General features: G+C 41.6%; 1 protein-coding gene across 3 annotated transcripts in view; it reads left to right on the top strand.

Annotated features, from left to right (window-relative positions):
- The window catches only part of LOC608989 (radial spoke head 10 homolog B), a 58,893-nt gene that overhangs the window by 31,735 nt on the left and 10,402 nt on the right, over positions 1-16,756 (top strand). For all 3 annotated transcript variants that reach the window (XM_038539472.1, XM_038539471.1, XM_038539470.1), the window contains 7 exons: positions 181-295; positions 1,226-1,305; positions 1,408-1,556; positions 3,795-3,902; positions 7,654-7,794; positions 10,032-10,157; positions 11,692-11,785. In XM_038539472.1, the coding sequence (XP_038395400.1) occupies positions 181-295; positions 1,226-1,305; positions 1,408-1,556; positions 3,795-3,902; positions 7,654-7,794; positions 10,032-10,157; positions 11,692-11,785 (813 nt within the window). The remainder of the gene's footprint in view (positions 1-180; positions 296-1,225; positions 1,306-1,407; positions 1,557-3,794; positions 3,903-7,653; positions 7,795-10,031; positions 10,158-11,691; positions 11,786-16,756) is intronic.

Raw genomic sequence — 16,756 nt, 5'->3', positions numbered from 1 at the left:
AAGAATAAAAGAGAAATTTTTGTAACTCTGTAGGTGAAGGATATCAATAAGACTTATTGTGGCGGTTAATCTGCAACATATGGTGAATCATGTCGCAACACTTGAGTACAATGTTGTATTGTCAATTATACTTCAATTTAAAAAAATACTAGGCATCCTTTCCAATTTTCTTTATTTTAGCCAATAGTGACATTCCAGTTGAAGAAATTCATTCTCCGTTTACAACAATACTTTTGAGAACGTTTCTGAATTACCTCCTGCTCTTGGCTTACCGCATCCATCACAAAGAATACCAGTAAGTACTACTTCCAGGGCTCTGAGTTCATCAGGTGCCCCACGTTTCACAAACATTAACTACTCAACCATGAGATACCAGATTAAAATTTAGAATACCCCTCAGATGCGAGTTATGTTTCCATATTGAATACTGTTCTCAGGATTTTACTCAGAAATGGTCACCACCAACTCTTCCATAGGCTAGAATTTCCTGTCTTTCTCAGGGAAAAATGGATACTTTATCTTTAAAAAAAAAAAAACTTTTTATTTTGAAATAAATTTAGTTTTATAGAAGTGTTGCCATATTAGTACAGTGAGTTCCTCTCCATCCATCACTCAGCTTCCCTGAACAATAACGTCTTGCACAGCCACAGAGCACTTATCGTAGTGAAGAAACAAATGTTGGTTAATACTAATGAAATCGCAGACTTTATTTGGGTTTTCCAAGTTTCCCCTGATGTCCCTTTTCTGTTCCATGTTCTTTGCGTTTTGTTATCCCATATCTTCAGTCCCTACAACCTGTAATAATTTCTTATACTTTTTTTTTTATGACCTTGACACTTTGGAAGACTACTGGTCAGTTATTTTGTAAATATCCTTTGATTTTGGTCTGCTGATGTGTTTTCATCATTTCCCTGAGGCTTGGGTTTTGGGAAAGAATACATGGAGGTGAACTGCCTCTGGCATCACATCACATCACATCACATCCATCACATCAGGGGTATGTGATGTTGGATTGTCTTATTACTGGTGATGTTAACCCTGTAATGTTTGGTTACTGAACATTTGGCTAAAGGGGCGGTGGCCAGGATTCTCTACCATAAATATATTGTTTCTCCCTTTCTGTACGCTCATCATTTGAAGCAAACTACTGAGTCCGCTCTGTAGGGAGAGGAGGGAATTAAGTTTTATCTCTTGGACAGAGGGGTGACTGAATCTGTCTTGGCAGAAACAGAAGCCCATCGCTCTTTCTGTGTTTTACCAAACTGATGACTGAGAACATTCACCCAAATGCCTGCCGTGTAAAAGGTAAATACAAAACTAACAGCATTATATTTATTAACTGTTTTTCCCCCAGAATGTAGCTTTGTAATCATCTTTTGACTGTTTATCTTTCCATTATGTCTTTAGGCAATTTATTCAGTGGACAGCAGCGAACACTCTATTCCATGAATTATATCGACAAGACCTGGGAGATTTATACACTTTACTGCAGACCACACACAGCTCCTCCCCACGAGCCTTCCATGAAGATGCGACACTTCCTCTGGATGTTGAAAGTAAACACTCATGATCGAGACTGGTTTTATATTAATAAAGAATTTTGGCTATTTTTTTTTTTTTGAGAAAGAGTGAGAGACTGTGTGCACACAAGTAGGGGGAGATGCAGAGGGAGAGAAAGAATCTCAAGCAGGGTCCACGCTCAGTGCAGAGATGTGGGGCTCAATCTCACGACATTGTGATCATGACCTGAGCTGAAATCAAGAGTTAGATGCTTAACTGACTGAGCTACCCAAGCACCCTAGCATTTTGGTTTTCAGTAAAGAAAGGGGCACCTGGGTAGCTCAGTTGGTTGGGTGTCTGCCTTTGGCTCAGGTCTTGATCATAGGGTCCTGAGATTGGGCCCCACATCAGGCTCCCTGCTCAGTGGGGGGTCTGCTTCTCCTTCTGCCTCTGCCCTTCCCCCTATACACACACACACACACACACACACACTCTTTCTCTCTCAAATGAGTAAATAAAATAAATAAAGAAAGAAAGAAAGAAAGAAAGAAAGAAAGAAAGAAAGAAAGAAAGAAAGAAAAAGAAAGAAAGAAAGAAAGACAATGTATTCTAGCTGTGATACACAATGAGGTGAAGATCAGGGATCTTCATAGCCATTGAATGTTTGCTGAGCCTCTTTGGGAAGAAGTGAGTAATTCTGGGATCCATAATGGAGGAAGGACCTGAGGCAGAGGGAGCACCACCCCATGTGCTTCCCAGTGAGGGGAAGGCACAGGCAGCCTCAGTGCCTTTGCTAATGCAGACCTTGCCATGTAAGAGAAGATGAGGTGGGGGTGGGGAAGCAGATGTCATTTAAAAAAATGATTGTTCATCAAAAAGTAATTTGAAGAAGCTAATAGTTTATAAAATAGGATAGTCCTACAATATCCTTGTACTAACTCTTGGCAGTTTTTGTTTTAATTTACACCATGGGAAGATAAATGAGAAAATGAGTCAAATACTAATAGGGAATAGAGTGCTTTCAGGAGGTCTAACAGTGTCATGTGTGTGTGTGTGTGTGTGTGTGTGTGTGTGTGTGTGGAAAAGGGACAGTGACCTAGTGTCTACTAGAGGAAAGTAGCTTGTTAGAAGTATGTGTGTTTGGGGGAGGAGTATTGTATGGCTGTTTATTTGTTCACTTTCCTCCTTTCTCCATGGCCTCATATTGAAGAGACGAGGTCATCATTCCTCTAGATGGGTCAGCCTTCCGATTTGGGCTGGCGGCATCCTCCCAGAGATCATTACCATGTTCTTCTCTTCCCCCGCACATCCACTGAAGCAGTACAGTTAGAGGCTTGTCTGGATTCTGGGTTTCTTCCCCTCACAAAGCCACAGGTGGTTCTGTGTTGCATCGCCTCAGGAATGTTCCCGTTGAGTGATACTGAGATGGATCAGTGGGTTCACGTGGTGTCAGTACGATTCTTCCAGTAGAACTTACGAGCCTGGTTTGCACGCAGCTTAGGAGAGAGGAGGGTGGGCCAGCACAGAGCCAGGCCCTGCGAGGTGCACTTTCACTTAATCCTTAATCTCGGCAGCACTGACTTTAGGAGAGACAGTGTGTCCTGGGCCAAATGCTCTCTGGTTCAGTATCTCCGAGAGCAAACCTCCTGTTTGCAGTGTTGATGCGGACAGGGTCTACACCTGGACTTTCAGGGAGTCTTCTTGTGTCCAGCCTGGCCTGCAGCATTACTTCCAGCGGGGTCTCCTTCCTGAGTGCCCACAGCACCCTGATTCTGTGGCCCCCAGTGCACCATCTCCCTACTTGTACAGCTGGGCCAATAACTCACATCTGGATCATCTACTTTTCCAACCCCTCGGCCCTTTGTTTATGCCTCTAAAGACACTTTTCTTTTTGGAGGGATTAGGGAAGGTCTAGAGAGGTAAATACCAATGTTAATCTAGAATGCTTTTCAAGAGGATCAGTTTCAAAGATACGCATTTCTAGAACATCTCCTTAAAGTGTCATATGGGGGATCCCTGGGTGGCGCAGTGGTTTAGCGCCTGCCTTTGGCCCAGGGCGCGATCCTGGAGACCCGGGATCGAATCCCACGTCAGGCTCCCGGTGCATGGAGCCTGCTTCTCCCTCTGCCTGTGTCTCTGCCCCTCTCTCTCTCTCTCTCTCTCTGTGACTATCATTAAAAAATAAAATAAAATAAAATAAAATAAAGTGTCATATGGATATAAATTGACACTAAAAATATGTAGCTATTTGTAATTACAGGCCATTGTGGTTTAATTGGTTGATTCTTTTGCAGGACTTTAAAATGATAAATAAAGAATTAACAGCAACCAAATTCGTGGAGGTCATCGCAGAGGATAATCCTTTCATACATGACGGTGTTGACAGCAACTTTGAACTTGAGGTTTGTAAAGAGGTGTCACAAATAGTGCAGATATGGTTGAGGCTGTCCTGCCTTGGATACAAATAAGAACCAAGATTTGACTGAAAAGCATTCTAACCCCATACATAAATACGTGAATGTCCATATGCATGTGTGTGTATACATACATGTGTGTATAGCTGTGTGTATCTATATAGCTGTATCTCCTTGATTGTTAGAAAACTAGAGTTAATATAACAAAGAATATTTCAGATGTCAAGAAGTAGTGAATGAAGTCAAAAGGATATGAAACTACAGTGGATCCTTGAATAACACAAGTTAGGGACACTGACACCCCTATGCAGTCAGAAATTCAGGTATAACTTTGATTCCCTCAATGCTTCACTACCAATAGCCTGCTGTTGCCTGGAAGCCTTACAGATAACATTAACAGGCAATCAACATATATTTTGTATTACATACTGTATTTTTTTTTAAGATTTGTATTTATTTATTCATGAGAGACATAGAGAGAAAGGCAGAGACATAAGCAGAGGGAGAAGCAGACTCTGCACAAGGAGCCTGATGTGGGATTGGATCCCAGAACCCTGGGATCACAACCTGAGCCCAAGGCAGACATGCAAGCCCTGAGCCACCCAGGTGGCTTTATATACTGTATTCTTACAATAAATAAGCTAGAGGGAAAAAAATTAAAATTATAAGGAAGAGAAAAGACATTTGCAGCACTTGTATGCATAGAAAAAAATCTGCGTATCGGTGGCCCCACACACTTCACATTTGTGTTGTTCAAGGGTCATCTGTATGATGCTATTTCTTGGATAATTTAGCAATTTAATACACGTGTGTGTTTTTCTGGGAGATGAGTCCTATAACCTGTCAAAGACACTGATGGATCTCTAGTGACTTAGTCTAAGTGCCTTCAGTTTTCAGCACTCCTTGCAGAAGGGCTTTGGCCAGTTCAGCCTCCCCAGGCTCAGTCTTTTCTTCTATAAACGGAAGTGGTGCAAACCAGTTAATCCTTCCTCCTGATTGCCCCTCGCCCGACCCCTGCCACCAGGAATCTACTCCTTGACCTTGAGCATTTGCCTCTTCTGGACAGGTCCTAAAGGGTGGGATCTGTGTGGCTCCCCCAACTCAGCTAACACCATTTGCGTTCAGGCCACAAGTGACTCTGTGATGACCTACCCCGGGGGGTGTTGCCGTGGCACCTGAAATACCATGTCTCCCACCTCAAACATGTTCTTCCCCTCTTTCCCTGGTCTTCCACTTCCCTCACTGCTGGTTCCTTTCCGACTTCTGCCACACTCATCCTGTCCAAGTGCCCCAGACTTAGGCCTGGGTCCTTTTCTCTAGCTACGCCCACCCTTTGTCTCATAATCATTCTGAGGACAAGGCCAGTGTTTGTATCTGTAACCCAAATCATGCGCTCCAGCTCCAGACGGCCTAGCCAGAGTGGCCTCTTGGGCTTCTAACAGCCCAGAGTGTCCCACACCCCAAACTACAGCTGTGACCCTCATCCTCCCCCTGTGTACCCCCTGTGTTGATGGCACTCCACCCTCTAGTTGTCAGGCCCCCTCCCTGTCTCGATGATTCCTCTCATAGGCCACATTCAAATCTTCAGATCTTTTTGGCTCCACTTTCAAGTATATCCAGGATGTGGCACCTCCCACCACCCGCACTGCTTCCACCCTGGCCGAGCCACCCACTGTCACCTAGAAAGCCGCTCACTAATCTTCCTGATTCACCTCTTATCCTCCCACTGCCCAGGGCAGCAGCCAGGTCACTCCCCTGCTCACACCGTCCAGCTTCCCATCTCACTTGGAGTAAAGGCCCTCAAGACACTGATGGTGCCACCTTGCTGAGTCCTTGTCTGACCACTGAGTCATACTTGCCTCCAAGCTGTTCCTGCGACACACCCATCGTGCTCCTACCTCAGAACATTTAAACTTGCTGTGCCCCACCCCGCCATTTTTCTGGGGGCTTAAATAACAGAAATGTAGTGCCAGTAGTCACTGAGTTAAGGTAGAGCTGGTTCCTTCTGGGGCTGTAGGAAAGGCTGTGCTCTGGGCCTCTCCCCTTGGCTTGTTAGGTGGCCATCTCCCCAGGTCTCTTCATATTATCTTCCCGCCATGGGTCTGTCTCTGTGTCCACATTTCCCTCTTATAAGGACAGTGGCCATGTTGGATCAGGGCCCACCCTAATGATCTCATTTTAACTTGATCTCTAAAAATATTATCCCTAAATAAGGTCATATCTGAGGTGCTGGGGGTTAGGACTCCAACTTTTTTGGGAGACATAATTCAGCCCATAACAGTCTTCCCTTTGCTCTCTCACCCCCCATTCATGTCCTCCTTAAGTGTAAAATATATTCATCCCATCCAGTGTCTCCCAAGGACTTTGTCATTCCAGTGTCTACACTGGGTGAGCTCCCCACCTGCCACTGTGCTGCTTCCACCTCACGATACTTGTGAGTTCCCTTCAGATCTTATCCAAACTGTAAGAATAACTCCATTTTGAACAAAAACTTTAGGCTGCTTTTCTCAAGCTGACAGGCAAAATCATAAGCCAGGATACACAGAGTAGGCTAGAGCTATTAATTGTAGGCACTGTTTCTATCCGTCTGATGTTTACAGAACACCCACAGTGCGAGGTGGGGTGCTGTGTCTTCAAAGTTTGCTCTCTGCTAGGAGAGGAAGATGTAGGACTGACATGAGCAGAACACCTAGTAAGAAAGCAAGATTCTTCTTGTTGTGGGTCACGCTTACAAAGTGGATGTTTGGTATCACCTCAAGGCCAGTGACAATGGGTGCCTGTGTAGGGGCAGGGACCCACTGGCCTGTGCTTTTACTTAAGATAACAGCTACAAATACCAGCCACTAATGATTCAACAAGTGGGATGACAGGCACTTCACACCAGGATCTCATCTGATCCTCATGACAAAGTATATGGTACTGACGCATCTTACAGACGGAGAAATTGATGCTCAGCGTGGTTCAATTCAGCAAATAGCAAAGTCTTTGGGAGGTGGGGTTTGGCATAATGGTAAGACAGTTTATGAGCTTGGTGGGTAGTGAGTGAGAGTTAGGTGGGGTCACAGGAAGAGTCAAATTTGGGGATAAGAAACTAAAAGTGTCCTGCCCTTGAGCTAAGCAAATGTCTCATTTACCAGCCATCTTTGGACAGGTGTCAACCAACTGTTAGCCTAGAGGACACTGAGGTTTCAGGGATGCTAAGCAGATCCCTGGCAGCAGGCAGGGGCTGGCCTGGCACCATCGGTCAAATGAGCAAGCCTGTTCCAGCTCAGACTCACAGGGCTCTGGGTTCAGGACCAAGAGACAGGTGAATGATCAAAGTCCAAGCAAGCTGTCCCTGCTGCAGGTGCTGCTCGGGTGGAGGCAGGCCCATGGTCAGGTGTGCACACAGCCGGGAGGGGCATGGCTGCCAAGTGGGTAACACCTGCACTTGTCACTTCAGATGCCACTGGTCTAAGTAGCTTAAGAAAAAAGGAAACCCTTTCTAAAATGTCCTCAATTAATTAATATAAAATAAACGTTTCCATCAAAATAGAAAATGGCTTATAAGTCTAATAATCGAATGCACATAATCTTTTAAATATTGTAGTTCTTATTTCAAAGAGGCATGCACCCATGATAGGTGGGTGTTGAATGAGGTGGCACCTCTGGAGAAAGAAGCCAACACCCAGGTGACTCACTTGTCCACCTCAGAGTATGTCAGAATGAATAAGACCCTTTATACTTTCTTATGTTTCAGCTGGTTTTCCTGGAATTCTTTGAAGCTCTCTTAAGCTTTGCACTCATCTCTGTTACTGAACAAATGATTAAAGAATATTTAAATTTTCCAAATGAGGACCTGTCTGGAAACAAACATGGAAGCCCTTATATGATGAATCAGGTAAAGGTGTCTTAGAATCTACAGAGCAAGAAATGGTTTCATTGTGGCATGGTTAAACCAATATCAAAACTATCTTGGGTTTTTGTCACCTTTCAGGAAATAATTTAAGACTTATGAAAAAACTTGAGACTTCCTTTCATATTTTGAAAGAGTATATTGTATTTAATTTAAGTCCTTGGGAGACACCTGGGTGACTCAGTGGTTGAGCGTCTGCTCTCAGCTCAGGTCATGGTCCCAGAATTGAGTCCCAGGTTGGGTTCCCCTCACGGAGCCTGCTTCTCCCTCTGCCTACCTCTCTGCCTGTCTCTTATGAATAAATAAATAGAATCTTTAAAAAAAAAAGTTAGGTCCTTGGTCATGACCTAGGGCATAAACTCCAAACCACAGTAGCAGAGATATCCTGATGAAGGTCAGAGTGCCAACCAACACATTGGGTGGACAAGAAGGGCTAGAATGAAATGTTTCATTACATGATCTAGAGTTTACCAGAGTGGAGAGCCTGTCCCAGAGTGAAGATGTTAAGAAACAGCTCCTGAGTGTGCATGAGATGTTAGATGGGTCCCTTAGGATGTGGCCGGCTCATAGGACAGGCCTGCTGGACTCAAGGCCCACTGCCAGACCTTGGTGGAGTAGGGGCAGTGTCAGCCACCCTGTTGAAGGATCCAGCTGCTGGGGCAAATTGATACCAAGTAGACGTGGGTGAGGCTGTCAGGTTAAATAGGCTTAGAGGATTTCTGAGTTTTGAGCCATTCATTTGGAGCCACAGGGAGTCTTGGGGGCCAATGGAACTCTTCAGACCTGCGCACACAAGCACATTATTTATTGTGTAAAGAGCGACTCTTTCTTTTTTAAAAATTTTTATTTATTTATGATAGTCACACACAGAGAGAGAGAGAGAGAGAGAGAGAGGCAGAGACACAGGCAGAGGGAGAAGCAGGCTCCATGCACCGGGAGCCCGACGTGGGATTTGATCCCGGGTCTCCAAGATCGCGCCCTGGGCCAAAGGCAGGTGCTAAACTGCTGCGCCACCCAGGGATCCCAAGAGCGACTCTTTCCACAATTCTCTGATGTGTCTCAGACTCTTTGTGTGCTGAGAGAGCTCTATGTTCAACTTTACCTCACAGTCTACCCAATAACCAGATAGGCCTCTTCTAGATTGAGGATATGACTGATGGCTTTTCTGGATCACTGGGGGCCTTATCATGGGCCGTGGTCTGGGGCTTGGCTCTGAGGGAAATGAATGTCTGCCTTGAATTCATCCGTGATTTCATAGATGGCATCACATGGATTCTAATAACCGAGTGTGAACACTGGTCTAGGCGGTCATCCTCAGAAATCACTGGACCATGTGCACTTCAGTTTTTTAATATGTCATTCCAAATGTCCAACAAGGTAAATCCTATTATATCCATACAATAGAGTATGACTCAGCAATGAAAGAACTCATGATATAGGACAAGGATGAATTAAAATAATTATGCAGGGTGAAAGGAGTCAGACAAAAAAAGTACAATTATATAAAATTCTAGAGAGTGCGAAGTAATCTGTAGTGACAGCAGATCAGTGGTTGCCTGAGAATGAGGGAAAAGGGGGGATTCCCAAGAGGTACAGGAAGCTTGGGGGTGATGGATATGTTCACTGTCTTGACTGAGGTGATTGTCTCTCAGGTATAGACATGTCAAAAATCATCCAATAGTAAGTATACTTTATGTGTAGCTTAATTGTAAATTATACTTCATTAAAATCGTGTGTGGGGGCACCTGGGTGGCTAAGTAGGTTAAATGTCCGCCTTTGACTCAGGTCATGATCTCCGGGTCCTGGGATGGAGCTCTGCATTAGGCTCCCTGCTCAGTAGGGAGTCTGCTTCTCCTTCTCCTTCTGCCCTTCCACCCTGGCTTGTGCTTTCTCTTTCTCATAAATAAATAAAATCTTTATTTTTTAACTAATTAGTCATTAAGATTTACTTATTTTAGAACCACCCAGGTGCCCCAATAAATATATATTTTTAAAGATTTTATTTATTTGTTCATGAGAGACACAGGCAGAGGGAGAAGCAGGCTCCATGCAAGGAGCCCGATGCGGAACTCGATCCCGGGACTCAGGGATCACGCCCTGAGCCAAAGGTAGATGCTCAACCGCTGAGCCACACAGGCATCCCCCCAATAAATCTTTTTTAAAAATCGTGTTTGTGTCTCCATGGAAACCCCAAATCATCTTATGTGTTTGTCCTTGCTCAGAACATCCAGAACAGGAGTTCAAGTGTAGGAACAAGCCAGGAATCAGATCTGGAGGATGGCAGCACCAAGTCATCTTCAAGCAAGCTGGGACTCATGCTTGATCTTAGCAAAATAAGGAGATCAGAGGTTTGCATGTACAACTATAACCACATAACAACAGTTACCTGGTTGCAGTATTAACGAGTTTTGCTCACCTACTGTGTGATGAACACGCTTCTATGTGCTAGTGACCTGCAGTGAAGCAAAAACCTGTCCTCTCGTGGACTTCACATTCCAGTAGGAGAGGGAGACAAGTGAACAGTAATAATAGCTAACTAAGACTCCTGGGGTGTTTACCAGGTGCCATGCACTTCTCAGGAGGAGCTCATTTGACACCCCAAACCACCTTCGGGTACCGTTCCCATCTCTAGGAGGGAGTTGAGGCATGGAAAGGTTAGGTAACCTGCCCATAGTCATGGATCCAGTAACTAGTGGAGCCAGGGGGTCTATATGCAGGCAGTCTGACTCCAGAATTTGCACCCATTACCACAATGCTACACCTCCTCACATTTACGAGGTACAAGTGATAAGGTAAAAAACAAGGCAGGCTGTGGAGTGACAGGGTGAAGTGGTGACAGGTCTTCTGATGAAGTGACATTTGAGCACATGTGAAGGAAGTGGGGAAGCAACCATGGGATTATCTGGAGGAAGAGTATTCTGTGGATGAGAGAAAAGGGGGGAATCCCAAGAGGCACAGGAAACTTGGGGTGATGGAAATGTTCACTTTCTCGACCGAGGTGATTGTTTCACAGGTGTAGACAAGGTGTAGACATGTCAAAAGTCATGGGCATGAGGGTGTATTTGAGTTGTTGAAAGAAAAGTGGATCAGCAGGTGCAGCCACACCAGAGTGGCAGGGCACAGGAATTCAGTGGGGCAGCTGGGCCAGACCAGGAGGGTGCCCAGCCATGGTGCGGGCCTGGCTTTCCTTCTCAGTGAGGCGGGAGGGCCCCAGAGCAGAGATCAGTAGGCTCCCTATAGCTTCACTGTTGACAAACTAGTAAGGAAGATCTTGGAATTATGTGCAGGCTTGTCAGAGGCTGCGGAGTTTGAGAGAGAAAGAGAAGGCCAAGATGATTCAAAGCCTTCTGGTCTGAATGACTGGAAGACACAGTTGTCATTTGCCGTGAGGGAAGGCTGGAGTGGGGGGGATGGAAGTTTGGGGGCAGAATTAGGGAGCTGGTTTTAGACACGTTAGGCTTAAAGTAACTGATCAGACACACCCAGGGGGGCACAGATGGAGACACGAGCCTGGGGTTGAGATCTAGTTGGAAGCAAAAATGTGGATGTGAACAGATTATATCTGGAAATTAATGCCATTAATATTGGGACGTATACACAGTTAACTCTATGCACTAAACACTTTCCAACATCCCAGGGAAGACTTTCAAATCTTTGGTTTCTTGGGAGGAAGGTTTTAGTGGATATAATAACTGTTTTAATTTCCTTAATTGTACAAATAGCAATATTTTATGCAGGTTAAAAATAGTCAAAGATAGTCTCTTTAGCTTAAAGAGAATGGCCTTATTAATAATTTTCTAATTATTTGTAATGCAGAAAATTAGTTTTAATCCACACTGATGCAGAAATCATATTTTGCTTTATGATTTTTTTATGTAAAAGCCCAAGATCAAGAAGTCTCTAAGTAATGAAAGAATTTCCAAAATGAACTTTAAATCTCCAGGAAAAGGGCTAACCTTTCTTTTGTCTCAAAATGGTGAGTATTTGAATTACTGAATTCTAATGTTTGCATACTGTTGCTTAGAAATGATATAATTCTTATAAAAATGTACAACTGTCTTTTAAAAATATAATTAGGCTGGTAGCGCTACTTCCAATCCTGCCACCCACTTGACAGAGTGAGTTCACTTTCAAGGCATGATCTTGCTGAGGTTTTTTTGTTTTTGTATTTTGTTTCTAGTTCTGTTGAGATGTAAGTAACTTACAGACTGTCGCAGGTATACAGCATAATGATTTGACATATGTATGTTGTGAAATGATCACCACAGTAGGTTTTGTTAATACCCATCATCTCATATAGATAACCAAAAAAAAATTTTTTTTCCTTGTGATAAGAACTCTTAGGATCTACTCTTAACAATTTTCTTCTGTATCACAACTATAGTTGTCATGCTGTAGATTACATCCCTAGTACTTATTTATCTTACAGCTGGAAGCTTATACCACCTTCATCCAATCCCTCTTGCCCCCAACCGTGGCCTCTGGTAACCACAAATCTGGTCTCTTTTTCTGAGCTTTTATTTTATTATTTTTTAATTTTTATGTATGAGTAAGATCATACAGTGTTTGTCTTTCTCTGGCTGGCTGATTTCACTTAGCATAATGCCTATAAGGCCCATCCATGTTGTCACAAATGGCAGGGTTTCCTCCTTTTTAGCAGATGAATAGAATTCCATTGTATATATACCACAACTTCATCCATCTATCTGTTGGACACTTTAGTTATTTCCATGACTTGATTATTATGGATGCAGACTTCTCTTCCATGTAGTGTTTTTGTTTCCTTTGGATATATTCCCAGGACTAGAATTGCTGGGTTATATGGTACTTCTATTTTGAATTTTCTGAGTACCCTCCATTCTGTTTTCCAGAGTGAATGCACCAATTTACAATCCCTCCAACAGGGCACAAGGGCTCCTCTTTCTCCACAGCCCCGCCAACATTTGTTATCTCTTGTCTTTTCAATGGTTGACATTCTGACAGGTGTGAGGTGATCTCTCATTGTGGTTTGATTTGCATTTCCCTGATGATAAGTGATGTTGAGCACTTTTTTCCCCATGTACTGGTTGGCCACTTGTATATCTTCTTTGGAAAAATGTCTATTCAGATGCTTTGCTTATTTTTAATTAAATTTTTTCTGTTGAGTTGTAGAGTCCTTTAAATATTTTGAATTTGAAGCCCTTATCAGATATATGGTTTGCAAATATTTTTTCCTGCTCTACAGGTTGTCATTTCATTTTGTTCATTTCTTTTGCTTAATTTGATGTCATTCCACTTGTCTATTTCTGATCATGTTGCTTATTCTTTAGGCATCATAACCAAAAAAATCCTTGTCAAAATCCATGTCAAGGAGCTTTTTCTCCCGTTTTCTTTTAGCAGTTTTATGGTTTCTAATTTTACATTTAAATTCTTAAACAATTTTGAAATAATTAATATAAATGGTGTAAGGCAGGGATTTAGTTTCATTTTTTTGTATGTGAATGTCCAATTTTCCCAACACCACTTATTGAAGAGACGATCTTCCCTCCATTGAACATTCCTGGCTTCCTTGTCAAGTACTGACTATACACATGGGTTTATTTCTGGGCTCTGATTCTGTTATATTGGTCTTGGCCAGTATCATACTGTTAGGTTTACTATACTGTGTAGTGTAGCTTCAAATCAGGAAGTATGATGCCTCCTGCTTAGTTCTTTCTCAGGAATGCTTTGGTTATTTGGGGTCTTTTGTGGTTTCATGTAAATTTTAGAGCTGTAAATTTTCTACCTATTAAAAATGCCATTGGAATCTTTTTTTTTTTTTTTTTTTTTTTTTTTTTTTATTGGTGTTCAATTTACTAACATACAGAATAACACCCAGTGCCCGTCACCCATTCACTCCCACCCCCCGCCCTCCTCCCCTTCCATTGGAATCTTGATAGGGATTGCAATGAATCTATAAATGGCTCTTGGTGGTATTGACATCCTAACAATATTAATTTTTCCAGGTCATGAATGTGGGCTACCTTTCCATTTATTTTTGTCTTCTTTAATTTCCTTCATCAGTCTTGATGTACTCAGAGTAGAGATCTTTTTCCGTCTTGGCTAAATTTCTTCCTAAGTATTTTATTGTTTTGATAGTGTTGCAAATGGGATCATTTTCTTTAATTCTTTTCCTGATAATTCATTGTTAGTGTATGGAAACACTATTGATTTCTGCATGTTAATTTTATATTCTGCAACTTTCTGATTCATTGATTAGACCTATCCATTTTTTTGGTGGAATATTCAGGATTTCCTACATATAAAATCATGTCATCTGCAAATAGAGACAATTTTACCTCTTCCTTTCCAATTATGATATTTTAAATTTCTTTTTCTTGCCTAATTGCTCTGGCTAGGACCTTCCAGTACTATGTTGAATAAGAGTGGTGAGAGTGGCATCCTTCTCTTGTTCCTGATCTTAAAGGAAAAAATTTCAATCTTTCACTACTGAGTATGATGTAAGCTGAGGGCTTGTAATAGATAGTATGTATGTATGTATGTATGTATTTGATTTTATCTATTTGAGAGAGAGAGCACAAGCGGGGGGGGGGGGGCAGAGGGAGAGGGAGAAGCAGACTTTCCACTGACTGGGATTTAATTCCAGGGGTTTAATACGGGGTTTAATTCCAGGACCTGAGATCATGACCTGAGCCACCCAGGAACCACATACATAGCCTTTATTATGTTGAGGTACATTCCTTCTGTACCTAATTTAAGGGTTTTTTTAAGATTTTATATATTTCACAGAGAGCACAAGTTGGGGGGAGGGGCAGAGGGAGAGGGAGAAGCAGGCTCCCTGCTGAGTAGGGAGCCTGACATGGGGGTTGATCCTGAGATCACAACCTGAGCTGAAGGTAGATGCTTAATTGACTGAACCTCCCAGGCACCCTTTGTTAAGGGTTTTTATCATAAATGGACATTGACTTTTGTCAAATGCTTTTTCTGTGTTTATGAAGATGATCATATAATTTTTTATTTCATTCATATGAAATATGCATATGTTGGACCATCCTTGTACCCCAGGGGTAAATCCCAGTTGACCATGGTGAATGATCCTTTTAATATGCTAAACTCAGTTTTCTAGTATTTTATTGAATATTTTTGTTCCAGGGATATTGGCCTGTAGTTTTCTTTACTGGTCCTTTAGTGGTCTTTTCTGGCTTTGGCATCAGGGTAATGTTGACCTTGTAAAATAAAAATTTGGTAGTGTTCCCTCCTCTTCAGTTTTTGGGAAGAGTTTGAGAAGGATTGGCATTAATTTTTTTCAAATGTTTGGCAAAGTTCAACAGTGAAACTATCTGGTCTTGGGCTTTTCTTTGCTGGGAGATTTTTGGTTACTAATTCAATCTTACTAGTAATTGGTCCAATCATATTTTCCATTTCTTCTTCATTCAGTCTTGGTAGGTTGTATAGTCCTAAGAATTTCTCCCTTTCTTCTAGGTTATTATCCAGTTTGTTGGTGTATAATTGTTCCTAATAGCCTCTTAGGAAACTTATTACAATTAATACCACAGAAATATATTTGTTTTCATTTACAATTTTGTTGATTTGGGTCCTCTCTCTTTTTTACTTGGTTAGTCTAGCTAAAAGTTTGTCAATTTTGTTTAAGAGTTGGTTTTTTGAAAAAACAATTTTGGTAATATTTCTATTTTCCTGTTCTCTATTTTGTGTATTTCTGCTCTAATCTTTAGGATTTGCCTCCTTCTGCTACTTTTGGATCTAGTTTCTTTTTCTAGTTCCCCATGGCAGAGTTAGGTTAGTTTAATCGAGTTCTTTCTTGTTTCTTAATGTAGGTGTTTCTTGATATGAACTTCTTTGAACTACATTCACTACATCTGTAAATTTTTGTATATTGTGTTTCTATTTTCATTAGTCTCAAGATACTTTTAAACTTCCCCTTTAATTTCTTCTTTGACCCACTGGTTATTAGGGAGAGTGTTAACTTCCATGTGTTTGTGAATTTTCCAGGTTTTCTCCTGTTACTAATTTCTAGTTTTATACCATTGTGGTCAGAGAAGATACTTGATAGGATTTCAGTCTTCTTGAATTTGCTAAGACTTGCTTTGTGGTCTAACACATATTCTATACTAGGAAATGTTCCATGTTTGCTTGATTAGAATGTGTATTCTGTTGTCAGAATGTTCTGTATATGTCTGTTAGGTCCTCCATTTGGTCTACAGCATTGATCACATCTGCTGTTTCCTTATTGATTATCTGTCTGGATGACCTATCTGTTGTTGAGAGTAGGGTATTAAAGTCTCCAACTTTATTGTATTGCTTTTTTTCTCCTTTTGCTCTGTTAGTTTTTGCTTTATTTATTTAGGTACCATGAAGTTGGGTGCATAAATACAATTGTATCTTCCTGATGGATGATTTATCATTATATAATGACCTTGCCTGTCTCTTTTTACTATTTTTAAAGTCTATGTTGTCTGATATAAGTATAGTTACCTCTGCCTTTTTTTTTTTTCTTGATTACCATTTGGTTGAAATGTCTTTTCCACCACTTCACTCAGTCTGTGTGCCTTGAAGACTAACATGAGTTCTTGGATGCAGCTTATTGTTGGATCTTGTCTGTTTATCCATTCAGCTATTCAATGCCTTTGACTGGAGATTTAATCTATTTACACTGAGTAATTATTGATAGGTAAGGGCTTACTACTGCTCTTTTATTAATTGCTTTCTGATTGTTTCATAGAGCTACTGTTGTATTTTTATCCTGCTGTGGTTTCTTTTTTTCGTGTTTTGATGTCTTTGGTATCAGTATGCTCTAACTCTTTAATATCATATTTTTTGTGTGTGTTATCAGTATAGATTTTTTCCCTTGTGGTAATTACCATAAGGCTTATATAAAATGTCTTAAAATTGGAACACCCTATTTTAAACTGATAACTTCATTAGAATTCCTAAATTTTATACTTCTCCC

Source organism: Canis lupus, chromosome 6 (genome assembly GCF_011100685.1).
Source record: "Canis lupus familiaris isolate Mischka breed German Shepherd chromosome 6, alternate assembly UU_Cfam_GSD_1.0, whole genome shotgun sequence".
NCBI classification, from domain to species: domain Eukaryota; kingdom Metazoa; phylum Chordata; class Mammalia; order Carnivora; family Canidae; genus Canis; species Canis lupus.
Note: the sequence above shows the minus strand (reverse complement) of the source record. Positions and strands in the feature narration are given on the sequence as shown.